This window comes from Schistocerca gregaria, chromosome 6 (assembly GCF_023897955.1).
Source record: "Schistocerca gregaria isolate iqSchGreg1 chromosome 6, iqSchGreg1.2, whole genome shotgun sequence".
NCBI lineage: Eukaryota > Metazoa > Arthropoda > Insecta > Orthoptera > Acrididae > Schistocerca > Schistocerca gregaria.
This window is the reverse complement of record NC_064925.1, coordinates 133,660,709-133,675,333: the sequence shown is the minus strand read 5'-3', so window position 1 is coordinate 133,675,333 and position 14,625 is coordinate 133,660,709. Positions and strand designations below refer to the sequence as shown.

The window sequence follows — 14,625 nt, the reverse complement described above, 5'->3', positions numbered from 1 at the left end:
GATTACCTACAGATTAACATGGGCTTAGAACCACAGTACGAACATTCACTTTTTTAATAGTATGAAATCGTTACCGTAGGTATTAATTCTTCCTCAGAAATCGTAATGTCACATTAATCTTCTTCTCTTAATCTATCCTAGATGGTAGTTTGGGAAGTCATACACTAAATCATCTATTTTGCTTAGTATCGTTAGGAAATGGTTTATTTACGATAGGATGATGATGCAGGTAATGAAGACTCGGAGTTGTCAATTACGGGTAACCAAGTATACTTATTAATTTTTTCGTGTCTGTTACACGAACACTTGACAGTGGAATTACATAATCCATGAATATAGTGGGCCACAACTTCAATAAACATAATCACAATGAAAATCTTAATCAGCGGTGCTGCACGATTAAGGACATCTGACGTCATGCGACCACAGTAATCAATTAATTCAGTAAAGAACCTGACAAATATAAATATTATATGCTGACTAATCCGAAACACTATTAACTGCTTAGTAACGTGTTGTTTCACTTTCGTAACGTAGTACAAGACCGATTTTGCGTGGCATTGGTTCGACACGTCCTTGATAGGTTTGGTGAAATATGTGGCACCAGGTGCCCATGCACAGGACACACAATTCCAGTAAATCATCTGTTTGTGGTTTGTGGCTTCAGAGCTGGCGCCCGACATCGTTTCAGATGGGTCTCATCGAGTTCATAAGGGGCAAATTAGGCAGCCAAGATATCAGCGTGTATCAAGACTTTGGTCTTGTAACCCGAACAGTACCTTGCTGGATGATGCCATCACTGTCAGGGAACACAGCAGGCGTGAGTGGGTGCAAAGTTTGCACAATAATGTTCACGTAGCCCAAAAGCAGACATGACGCCTTGAATTACTACGATTGGTCCAACGTAAACCGAAGTTAATGTCCCCCACCTGCAAGCATCCATGGTGCTGCGCTTGTTTCGATAAGCCTGGATGGCGACTTACCTGTTCCATTGAACCATGATCCCGTACCGAATACTCGTGGTCATTGCAGTCGTATTCTGGCTTTTCGTTAGTCAACATGGGAAGATATAAAGGTAGTGTGCCGCGGAGCACCATGAGATATAGGCGCTGAACGGTGAGCTCCCTGCACCAGTATTGCAGTATGTCGTCGGCTCTGCCGCATATGGCCCCTATTCAGAGCGAGCGAGCCTCTGGTCTCCACGTTCTGTGATGAGACGTGGATGTCCGGCACCTCGTCGACAACTGTTGGTGTTACTGTCCTTCAACAACTTTCAACAGTAGCATGCGAACAGCAAGTCAATTTCGCCGTTTCCACGATGCTCGACCCTAAGTGCTGGGCCATAATCATATGCACTTATATATGTGGCTTTCCCCATGTGGTCAGCACACTGGACTCACACGGTTTCCCTAAATCACTCCAAACAAATATCGGGATGGTTTCTTAGAAAGTGCACGGCCGACTTCCCCCCAAGCTTGATATAATCCGAGTTTGTGTTCTGTCTGTAATAATCTCGATGTCAACGGGATTTTAAACCCAAGCTTCCTTCCTTTACTTTCCTAATATCTAAATAGTGCTCGACAGTATGGGATTGATAGAGGAAGCAGAGAAGATCCCAAGAAGGGATACGCGTTTCGTTACACGTTCATTTTGTGTGCACGATAGTGTCACGGAGATATTCAACCAACTCCATTGCCATACGCTGCAAGAGAAATATTTTGCATGAGGGCGTGATTTACTGTTAAAGTTCTGAGAGCGTAATTTCCTAGAACAGATAACAAATATATTGCGTTCTCTTACAGACACACATCAAAAAAGTTTTGCATCACCTTGGTTCCCAGAACTCCTGAAGATAGACGTTGACTGTGGATATTGTATCACAGTCACAGTCCGTTTGACTGTTCAGAGACATCACTAAACCCGCTCAAAGGTGTAAACAACCAAGAACGAGCAGCGCCCATTAGACGGAGGGGTCCGACAGCTGAACAGTTACAGTCATTCCATCGAGAACGAGGTACACGGCTCGTGCCTAGACGGTCAATACCGCGGTTCGATAGCGTCCTTATTGTTACTTTGTATCAGGAAGGACTCTCAACAAGGGAAGGGTCCAGTCGTCTCGGAGTGAACCAAAGCGATTTTGTTCGGACATGGAGGAGATACAGAGAGACAAGAACTGCCGATAACATGCTTCGCTCAGGCCGCCCAAGGGCTACTACTGCAGTGGATGACCGTGATCTACGGATTATTGCTTGGATGGAACCTGACGGCAACGCCACAATGTTGAATAATCCTTTTCGTGCAACCACAGGACGTCGTGTTACGACTCAAAATGTGCGTAGTGATGCGCAACTTCACTCCCGACGTCCATGGCTGCAACCACGACACCATGCAGCGCGGTACAAATGGGCCCAACAACATGCCGAATGGACCGCTCAAGATTGCATCACGTTCCCTTCATCGATAAGTGTCGCATATGCCTTCAGCCAGGAAATCGTGGGAGACGTGTTTGGAGGCAGCTCGCCTTGGACACACTATCCAGCGAGTGCAGCAAGGTGGAGGTTCCCTACTGTTTTGGGGTGTCATTCTGTGGGGCTGACGTACGGCGCTGGTGGTCATGGAAGGCACCGTATCGACTGTACGATACGTGGATGTCATCCTCCGACCGATATTGCAACCACATTGGCAGCGTATTGCCGAGGTATTCGTCTTCACGGTCCACAATTCGCGCCTCCGTCGTGTACATGTTGTGAATGACTTCTTTCAGGATAACGACTAGAGTGTCCAGCATGTTCTCCAGACATGAACCCTATCGGTCATGCCTGGGATAGATTGAAAAGGGCTGTTTATGGACGACGTGACCCAACAACCACTCTGAGGAATTTACGCCGAATCGCCCTTGAGGAGTGGGACAATCTGGACCAACAGTGCCTTGATGAACTTGCGGATAGTATGCCACGACGAATACAGGCATGCATCATGCTACTGGGTACAGCCTTCTGGACCATTACCTCTAAAAGTCTGGCTGTGTGGTGGTACAACATGGAGTGTGTGATTTTCGTGAGCACTAAAAAGGGCGGAAATGATGTTTATGTTGATCTCTATTCGAATTTTCTATACAAGTGCCGGAACTCTCGGAACCGAGGCGATGCAAAACTTATTTTGATGAGTGTCTACATCTCGAAAATATCGTATAGATAAAATTAGAGAAATTCCAGACCATCCGGTCCTTACCGGCAATCGGTCTTGCCACGAAACATTCCCGAAGTGAACAGAACGGAGAGGGAGTGACTATGGTAGACGAAGTACCGTCCACCACACACGCAGGCTATCTTGATGTTTATAGATGTAGATGAAGAAGTAGATTAGCAATCCTTGTCGTCGCTAGAATGATTCCCCAATCACCTCTGCTCCGCTTTCATCATTCTTTACTCTGTCGTGTGTCGCGACGGCACCAGGGGCATTGCATACTGCTATAATACATGGTGTAGAGATTAGATTAAATTAGATTAATACTTGTTCCATAGATCATGATTACGACACTTCGTAATGATGAGGAACGTGTCAGGTTAATAAAAGATGTCTGTACAAGATATTACATTACACAAAATATTGCATGACACTAATGTTTAAGTTGTTGTTGTTGTTTTTTTTTTCAGCCATTGAGTAGAAGAAGTTGTCATCTAGAAATTATTTTAATTTATTTTTAAATGTTAGTTGGCTATCTGTCAGGCTTTTGATGCTGTTTCTTCTGTGGCAGCACAATTTACCCCTTCCTGTGCCAAGGTCAGATTTAACCCTGCATAGTGAAGATCATCCTTTCTCCTGGTGTTATAGCTATGCACACTGCTATTACTTTTGAACTGGGTTGGATTATTAACAACAAATTTCATAAGTGAACATACATACTGTGAGGTTACTGTGAGGATCCCTACATCCTTCAATAGATGTCTGCAGCATGACCGTGGGTGGGCTCCAGCAATTATTCTGATTACACGTTTTTGAGCAATGAATACTTTTCTACTCAACGATGAATTACCCAGAATATGATGCCATATGAAAGCATGACTACAAAAATATAGAAAACATTGAGATTACAACTACATCAGGAGACAAGAAGAATCGCATTCCAGTGAAGAGTGTTGCAGCGCACGCCCTCGTCGATGGACCTTGAGTTTTTCTCGGATGTTCACTTAATTTTATCTTGGATATAAACGACACATTTGCTCATCGTAATGGATGGTTCACTGTTGCCATAGTGAGAGGTGGTAGTGGAGTTTCTAGTGTACCTGGACTTGAAAGTTTTAATGATAGAGATGTAATTGCCTATTGTACCTATCAAATGTTTGAATTTGCAAATAAAGACTTTGGTAAATCTGCTTATGATTCTACCTCTCCACTTGTATTGTATACAAGTAACAAAACAAAACTCAATCCTAATGAATCTGTATTGGGCACAGTAAGCTAATTTACTAAGATTCTTATCACCAAAATCTGCAATAACCGTAATAGCATATGTAGCTGAACTCAGACGTTTCAGCAGACCATCAATGTGATGCTTCCAGTTTAACCTCTCATCAATGGACACACCTAAAAATTTTGAAAATTCTACCTTAGCTACAGACTTCCGTTCAAAGTCTATATTTATGACTGGAGTTGTGCCATTTACTGTACGCAACTGTATATACTGTGTTTTATCAAAATTTAAAGAGAGTCCGTTTGCTGAGAACCACTTAATAATTTTGTGAAAAACATAATTTATAATTATATCACTTACTTCTTAGTTTTTGGATGTTATTACTATACTTGTATCATGAGCAGTGTTTCCATAAGAGCATTCAAAAATTTGACAGGACATAGAGAATGCTCTAGTGAACAATTTCAGGTAGGAACCTGGTGTCGGAGAACCTAGCTTAAGGAGATCATAGAAATGAAATCACATTACTGGGAACTTTCTTATTTATATTTGTTACTGTTAGCTCCAAATTCCATCACTGACAAAATGAGCGTACCATTTGTATTGTATTTTACAAAATGTGTTGAAGCTGACGAACATCAACCTCTATTCAAGCATGACATCGGCAAACAAGATTCTGACGCACTCTAACAAATACCTCTGCGTGTTTCGAACCACAGCACACTCAGCTATAACTCTGGCAACTTACTCCATGTCCGTCTCCACTGGAGTCTTATACACAAGTGACTTTAGATATCGCCATAAGAAGTAACAAAAGGGCTTCAGGTCAGGCGACCTTGCAGGCCATGAAATAGGACCTCCCTTTCGAATCCCGCGACCAATAAATACAACATCATGACTTCCTAGTAATCGGGCCCGTCCTCCTTGTTTCCTTGCAGAAATAAAGAATGCACATGTGGGCAAACATCACAGTGCGTGTAAACCCGTACGAATGTTAGTTGTAAATAAGCTGGAAAACAGTATTTCTAGACAAAGCAGTTGGACAAGTTTACTTCCATATCTCCTTAAGTTGGCTTCTCCCATCCAAGGTTCCCTGCCTCAAATTGTTCAGTTGAGCATTCCCTATGTCCTGTTACATTTTTGCACCTCTTACGGAAGCCCACTGTATATTTAGGCACATGAATGTATATATGTGTGGGGGTATAGGATCCTCGCAAGCAGAATAAGTAATAAGTAATTAAAAATAATAGGCCAGATTGTGAACCGAACTCCAGACATTTTCGTATGCAGTGTGACATCAAAACGCATATCCACTCATCAATAAACAATTATGTAATACAGGTGCATGTGTAATCAGTTTACATATTTTGGCCATATGAGTTACCATCACGCAAGCCAGCCCCATCTGGTGAATACTGTGAAACTACGCACGCTTGTTAAGTTATAGAGTCGGAAAGATAGAAAAAAAAATTTTTAATCCAAGTATTCAATCACAACGGACACTGTTGTCTTTGACGTTTACACTCAAACAGATCATTTCCAAAACGCTTTTAAATATTAATCTCAAAAATTAGCAGACAGCTCTGCAACAATCTGAAAAATAAAACGCATTTAAGAATATACTGAACTATTGGAGATGTGTGCTTATGCCTCTGTCGACACTCTCACTGCAGCCGCACTTCTTTTCACACTTGCAGTTCATTGGTGCTACGCAATTCAAGGGACCCCTGATGACGTCAGCGGATTGCAACACGCTGCACGGCGGCAAGAGCTACCTGTACACCTACAGCCACCGCTCCAGTTTCAGCGTGCCAGGTGAGCGCCTAACAAACTACTTTTTAATAGAAGGTTGTCCCCTTCGTTGCGTTATCCCGATCTCTTTACAGCTAGGTTCTCACATGGTAAATTCTGCCACGCTGTCTGTAATTGGTTAGATTAAAAACACTGTCACTTCGTGATCTTCACTAGTGAGCGGTTTCGGTTGTGGAGGCATGATGAAGAATGTGTAGTCCTTTCAAGCGGAAGTGACTGTATTACATTTAAAAATGTATAAATGTAGGAACATCCAAACGGTAACACAATTGGCCTACTTCTCATTGACGGGTTATACTGTACCAATCTGGAAATAGCTGGTCAGTCAAAACTGTACTGATCACAAAATAAAATGTATTTCAATTCACCCATCGAAATCCAATGTAGAAGACCGTTATCATGAAAATGTTTTGACTGTTAAATACTTTCCATCTCAAATATTGTTGAGTTTCTTTGATCATTTTTGATATCGTGCTTCCAGATGAAACAATTAGAACTGAGGGCACCTTACTCAGCGGAGAACTAATTCTTTCATCAGGTCACGAGAACCAAGGGACGCCCACCCACTATTGACTCATTATCTGCACGAGGCTTCGTTGGCAAACCGTATTGTTGAGACAAAGTGAGGAAACAAAGTAGTAGCAAGCTTAAATAGAGGTAGAGGACTCCTTAAGAAACATAATGATTGAGACCGGCGTAGCTAATTACCGGTTGTTAGACTGCGTGTGAATCCTCTCCACACGTTTTCATTTTCTTGCCTCCCACGCCTTCAGTCGAACTGTAAGCGCGTGTAGACTGACAACCGTTACTTCATTCAGGTTATAACACCAAAAAACGCCTTGTCAAATTAGTGACGCAGAAACATTTTAATTAAAAATATTCCGAATTCTTTGATGAACCGAAGTGCTTTAAAATTTCATTTTTTCTTTCTTTTTTGTGATCTTATTACAGTGTTTAAAAGCCAAGCTGCTATACTCGTTTTTAATACTATTGGTTGTTCGCAAATATTTTGATCTTCATTGTGATTTGCAAAGGAATGAATAAACACGTAAGATTATAATATAATAACACTATATAATTTTATGGATTTATAGTTTTAGCTTGACGATGCCCACTATGGACAAAACGTTAGTTATTGTTATTCTGAAGAAGGCTGGGTTATCCCGAATGAAACCTAGATAAATTCTAGGTAAACGGTGCAACTGAGGCTGATGATTATTAAAATTAAAATTAATAAACTTATCACCAAAACTGCTAACAACGTTCTTTCCATTATTCTTCCTGACTTTATTAAGTACTTTGTGTCCTAGGTAGTCGTATACTTATTCTGCAGTATTAAAAAAAATGTCACGACTTTTTATCAAAGGCTGTTGCTATAGCATTTTTATTTCGGTAATTCTTTTGAAGGAACGATGGCTCTCGCAACAGCTTATTTAACGGCAGCAACAATTTCCTGTCACCGACACACTTCCTGGTTACTCACGTTTTACTAACCAAAGAGCAGTGGAAGGCGTATTTCGGTAGCAATCTGTGTTTCTGGCTGTAAGAAGAGGAAATCGTAACTTACTCTGTCGAGAAATTTCTTATTTGACTAATTTATGGTAGTTGAAAGTATTGTAATCAAACGCTATAATATTGTGTTCCTCATCAGATGACAGAGCGGGGTAGCGCAGTGGTTGGCACAATGGACTCGCATTCGGGAGGACGACTGTTCAATCCCGCGTCCGGCCATCCTGTTTTAGGTTTTCGTTGCTTTCCCTAAATCGCTTCAAGCAAATGAAACGATGGTTCCTTTGACAAAGGACACGGCCTATTTCCTTCCCCGTCCTTCCCTAATATGAGCTTGTGCTCTAAGGTTCTCGTTGTCGACGGGACTTTAAACACTAATCTCCTCCTCTCCCTCTTTACCAGATGCTAGTTAACGTCTATTGATTGCCTGATCACGTTTACCATATCCTTCTCTGTACTGAAAAAACACCAAACTTAGGTGCAGTGGAGGACAAGATAATGATCATCGATGCAGAGAGGACCATGTATTCGAAGTTGCAAATACTAACGACCATCAGCTGTGGAATGTAATGATTACAATGAAAATTTGTGCTGGACCGAGACTCGAAACCAGATTCCCCACATTAAGCGAGCGACAGCCTAAAGAACCTTGGCTATCCGTGTACGACTCACGGAGAAACCCAAAGTTACATACGCAGTCGTTCCACCATCACAACCTCTACTTGTTCTACTCTTTAAGTAATTCCCGTACAGGGGACACAATTAAAATGGAGGTCGCTTCCAGCTACTGGCAGATACAAACGATATTGCACTTCCTGGGTTGTTAATAAGCTCCACTCTATGTTCTTTTAGACATGGATACATATCCGAATGTACATTGCATCGTACTTCTTAACAACGCAGGCAGTGATTCCTTAAAGACATGTCGTATGAATTCCACGTTAAACTGTATTTCCCCTTCCCATGGTAGTAGGGTTATAGGGTAGGTTAAAGATAGACGTGTCACCTAAGCGTCGTGGAACTGAATGATTGCACGTGGCCATTGACCCACAAGCAGTTATTATTATTATTAATATTATATACAGTCTCCTCTTAAAAGCTACTACATATATGTTGATATTAACATAGGAAGTTTAAAATGTTTATCATCGTCACATGAAACCTTACAAGAGAGCATGAAGTTTCGGTTTGTATTGTTCACAGCCATTGAACATGCGATGGATCTGGTGTACCTCTTCCCTAGATTGGACTACAATCTTACGAAAGAAGAAGACAAAGTTTCTCAGAGGATGGTGCACCTGTTTGCTAATTTCATTATTTATGGGTAAGTACAGCCTCATCCGAATTCTTATCCACACGTCGATGCTAGAATGCACAACAAAATTACAGGATCACTTTCTCAGAATTCCGTAACTGTCTCCCACTGCGACGCCTACGTTTGAAATTTGGCTCAAAGTTGCCTGCAATCATTTTCTGTAATGACACCCTACTACGTCATCCTTGGGGTCGAAGACGCTACAAATGGCAAGATATCGACTCGTGAAAAAAGGGCCATAACTCAGAAGTTCATGTGAGATGTTATGTGGGTTAATGATGGCACATTGGCACCAATTTACACCACAATTATGCCCAATGGCTCTGTGGACGTGTCACACCTTGGGAAGGACATCACAGCCTTTCTTACCCACATATCATCCCTTCTTTTGACGACCCTAGCAACTAATGGTTAGGCAATCCATTCGACAATACACTGATGGGGTTTGCCTACATTCAAGTGCTTGAGCAGCTACCAGACTGATTTGGCGTCGGAATTTCTGACATGTATATTCTTAAAGTGCTGTCCAAAAGTGCTTATGTGGCACTGAGGATGTTGTCGATCTGGGGGCCTCAGAGGGGCACTTTGACGTTTTATTCACGAACATGTTAGTGGTTCAGCCACTCATGATCATGCCAGAGAATAGTTCAAAGCGGTAGGGCTGAAGAAGCATTATCGCCCTTTGCTGCTTCGGCTCACGTTCAAAGTTCATCGAATGTTCTTGAACGATCCCTCGTGGTATCACCTTGTACACCAGAGCCAAAATTGTGGTCGCTCTCCTAAAGGGGTCAGATCGAGCTCAGTGTTGTTGCAGCTCCATAATGTCCTCAGAATTGATTTGAATTGCCCAGACGTAACAGCAGTGAAAAGTTGTTAAGCACATAGTTCTGTTGCTCATGGTAATGCGAATTGTCGTTTTCGACTGTGAAATGTGTTGGAATCATCGCCCCAAGGGCAGGGATGGTTTCATGACGCCGTTTATGCCACGCCCTGAGGCACTTTCGTGTCGGTAATGAGTTTCAGTGTGTCTAAAACGTTTTCCTCGGCTACCCATTAGTAAAAGGCGTGACTCGGACAGTTCTGACATCAGTCGACAGAGGCGTTAAAACGGTAAGGCGAGATGTGGATAAAAGAGGATGTTACGGCTATCCCATCATGTGACACGTCCATGGTGGTGTTCGGTAGAACTGTGGTGTAATTTAGTGTCTGTGTGATTTCATTAGCCCACCTGACATCTCACAAGAACGTCTGAGCAGTAACCTTATTTTCGAATGTGATGTCACCTTGCCGTCTGAAGCGTCCCGAACCCAGAGGGTGATGTCGCAGGGTGCCACGCTTTCGCACCATTACAGAAAAAAGTTGCAGCCAACTTTAAGTCAATGTTCAAACTTGCGCACTGCAGTGGGAAGCAGAGGTTTCGAATAGGTGATGCTTTGTGTTATGTAGTTTATCTTGAAACATGGGGTTGCAGCTATTCAGAATCAGATGGATGGTTGTATTGGTGGACAGACTTCTGTACACTGTTCATACACTCGTACCCCTGAGCTCTGGGTTCTGCAACAGACAGACATGAAATCAACATGGAAACATGTGGTGTATAAGGCGTATGTTAAATAGATCGTTTGCAACAGTCTATGATGGCAGAGATCTTGGGTCTAGTGATACACATTGTGTGTCGTACTGGAAATGTAGTCATCTCCGGCAGGCTGCAAGTCGTATACCATTTGTTTTATTACTACTTTCAGTCATCAGACGCTAGCATTGTGGGATTCTTTTTTTCCTCCTGTAGTGGCCACTCGTCATACTGTGAGTGTCTGGATACATCAGTCGGTACAGCAGTTGTCGTGGAAGAGTAAAATTTTCTGGACTCGAGCCCCAGTCCGACACGTAATTATAATCCACCAAGAAGTTTAAGCACATTAATTGTTTCAAGATTCTCTCGTCAAAGGTGTCTTGTGACTAACAATGAAACACCATGGCACAAGTAAAGCATTTGGATGAGCACAGGTTGCTGCGTCATTGAGAGAGAACATTCTGACCTTAGTCAACTGATCGGTATTGCAGAGCTGCATGTCGCCCTTGCTTCATTTCACTGCAGTGCAGAATTTTCCAGCAGACAGGAAATATTTAGCTGGTATATGACTAAGCTTGTCTACCCACAATCAAGTACCTGCATCCTTATCTTGCTTTACAATCTTTAGAACAACCGACCATCACAGTAAATGTCCTGGTCAGCTCCCTTTTGTGTGGTAATCGATGTCATTAACATCTCGCTCTTGAGGTCAGCTGATGATGATTGTATTTAATAATTACAAAATAATTATACTTACGTGTACCATTAGATTTTAATAATGAATGAACGGATTAGGATCATCAGACGCAGGAATATAAACTGATTACATTTCAATAGTTTGTTCAAAGCCTAATTCATGCATTTCGCCATTGTTATCGCTAACGTGTGGGGCTGCGGATTATCCTGGTGAAGAGCAAATTTTTGCGTGTCAGCCTTGGTTTCTCTCAGTCAACGCAATTTTGATACGGTCCACCAATGAAGCATAATATGGCACAGTTATGATTCTGTCTTTCTTCAAGTAATCTGTGAAGGATATTCCTTAGGAATCCCAAAAACAGTGGCCATCACCTTACCTTATGAGAAACGGTCCTAGCGTTCTTCGGCGTACTTTGATCAGCCTTTGTCCATGGCTCTGACTGCCGTTGTCATTCTGGTGTCTAATAATGGGTCCAGGTTTCATCAAAGGTCACAATTTGGCGCAAAAAGTGTCATAAATTGGCGGAAAAGGTCTTGCAAATTTCGATTGAGCGTCGCTACACATTGTTTTGAAATGTGGTAAGCTTTTGGTCGACTGTGAACAGTCACGGTACTCACGTCGCACACTGCTTCTTCATAGCCAAATCTCCACGCAGAATGCTATTGACAATCCTACAATCCCAGAAAAGTGAGAATGTTTATTCGCCGGTCCTGCGTTAAAATATCACGGATTTTGTCCAAGGCTCCCTTTGCGATGTCTTAACTGGACGGCCAGAGCGCACTTCGTCTTAGATGCATGTCCGACCACGTTTAATTTGATTAACCCAGAAGTAAATGTTTTTTAATGACGGTGCAGAGTCGGCGTGAACTTCACTCAATCCCGTTTTGATTTGTACACCAGTCCAACCGTTCAAAGGCAAATGTTTAATAACAGCTCCAAGCTCGGTTTTCAGCATTTTCAATCGCGCTAAACACACAAACCATTCCAGACGACTATCAACAACGAGCTCTTCATTGTGCATTGTTGAAATTATGATTGGAATAATCAAGTTCACCAACTACGAATTGCCAAAGAAAATGTACCATTCGTTCATGGCATTTTATTGGACTTATGGAAAGTACTCTCGTAGATTACATTACAATAACTGAATTTTTACAAACAGTAGCATTTCACTATTGCTACTTGTTGCACTTTACAATAAACCATTATAAAAGAGTTAATATCTCTCTGTCGTTGACAGATTTGGAAAATGCAGAAAAATTAATCATGTTAACGACATTTCAGGTCCGCCTCTTCTACAGCAATGGCAGGGGTCAGTTGTTCGTGTGCTGTAGTTCAATTCATTTCCCAGATGATGTGTGGCCTGTAGGCAGCGATAGACCTCTGACGCTACGTGCTAGGGAGGGAGGAAAGCACGCCCGTTTTTCTGTACGTCGATGGGAGGGGGGTAGGGGGGAGGGGGGGAGGAATGTACACGTTTGTAGTACTTGGGAAAGTATGGAGGCTGCGGCTGTGGTGATCACTGCCGTCACAATGACACCCACCGACAGTGACTGCACTCGGATGCAACATCTTGAGCAAGCTTAGAGCGCAAATTAAAGTGTCTCACACCAGGCAGTCCAGTGAGGTGTCTGAAGCCTGGCAGTGATATATCCCCTACAACGAGAATCTCTCCACTCGCGATCTGGGAAATCCCAGTTGTCCCTGGCCTTTCATCTGACTGGCCAGCCATAATCCTTACCTGACTTTGCTATTCTATAACACCAACTTTCTTCACCCAAAAAAACACACACACACACACACACACACACACACACATGAAGAAAGTTGCTTTTTAAAAGCATACCTGTGTTACATTGAATTACATTTAGTTAGTCCAATCTGTAGAAAACCGTGTCATGTCGAGTTGTTTTTTATTTCTCTTCAACCAGGACCTCCATAGCGCAAATTTCTTCGTACACGTAGTGAACCCACAACTGAGGCATGGTCCACATCCTACCTTCTAGGCACCAAAATAGCATTTTCTACGGCAACTTTCTCATAATGTTATACTCTCCTAGAAATTGAAATAAGAACACCGTGAATTCATTGTCCCAGGAAGGGGAAACTTTATTGACACATTCCTGGGGTCAGATACATCACATGATCACACTGACAGAACCACAGGCACATAGGCACAGGCAACAGAGCATGCACAATGTCGGCACTAGTACAGTGTATAACCACCTTTCGCAGCAATACAGGCTGCTATTCTCCCATGGAGACGATCGTAGAGATGCTGGATGTAGTCCTGTGGAACGGCTTGCCATGCCATTTCCACCTGGCGCCTCAGTTGGACCAGCGTTCGTGCTGGACGTGCAGACCGCGTGAGACGACGCTTCATCCAGTCCCAAACATGCTCAATGGGGGACAGATCCGGAGATCTTGCTGGCCAGGGTAGTTGACTTACACCTTCTAGAGCACGTTGGGTGGCACGGGATACATGCGGACATGCATTGTCCTGTTGGAACAGCAAGTTCCCTTGCCGGTCTAGGAATGGTAGAACGATGGTTTCGATGACGGTTTGGATGTACCGTGCACTATTCAGTGTCCCCTCGACGATCACCAAAGGTGTACGGCCAGTGTAGGAGATCGCTCCCCACACCATGATGCCGACTTTGGCCCAGTGTGCCTCGGTCGTATGCAGTTCTGACTGTGGCGCTCACCTGCACGGCGCCAAACACGCATACGACCATCATTGGCACCAAGGCAGAAGCGACTCTCATCGCTGTAGACGACACGTCTCCATTCGTCCCTCCATTCACGCCTGTCGCGACACCACTGGACGCGGGCTGCACGATGTTGGTGCGTGAGCGGAAGACGGCCTAACGACGTGCGGGACCGTAGCCCAGCTTCATGGAGACGGTTGCGAATGGTCCTCGGCGATAACCCAGGAGCAACAGTGTCCCTAATTTGCTGGGAAGTGGCGGTGCGGCTCCCTACGGCACTGCGTAGGATCCTACGGTCTTGACGTGCATCCGTGCGTCGCTGCGGTCCGGTCCCAGGTCGACGGGCACGTGCACCTTCCGCCGACCACTGGCGACAACATCGATGTACTGTGGAGACCTCACGCCCCACGTGTTGAGCAATTCGGCGGTACGTCCACCCGGCCTCCCGCATGCCCACTATACGCCCTCGCTCAAAGTCCGTCAACTGCACATACGGTTCACGTCCACGCTGTCGCGGCATGCTACCAGTGTTAAAGACTGCGATGGAGCTCCGTATGCCACGGCAAACTGGCTGACACTGACGGCGGCGGTGCACAA

The 14,625-nt window shown here is 43.6% G+C and overlaps 1 protein-coding gene across 2 annotated transcripts in view; it reads left to right on the top strand.

Annotated features, from left to right (window-relative positions):
• LOC126279089 (carboxylesterase 5A-like) overlaps positions 1-14,625 on the top strand; it is a 195,142-nt gene that overhangs the window by 166,158 nt on the left and 14,359 nt on the right. For both annotated transcript variants that reach the window (XM_049979552.1, XM_049979553.1), the window contains exons 11-12: positions 6,112-6,229; positions 8,939-9,059. In XM_049979552.1, the coding sequence (XP_049835509.1) occupies positions 6,112-6,229; positions 8,939-9,059 (239 nt within the window). The remainder of the gene's footprint in view (positions 1-6,111; positions 6,230-8,938; positions 9,060-14,625) is intronic.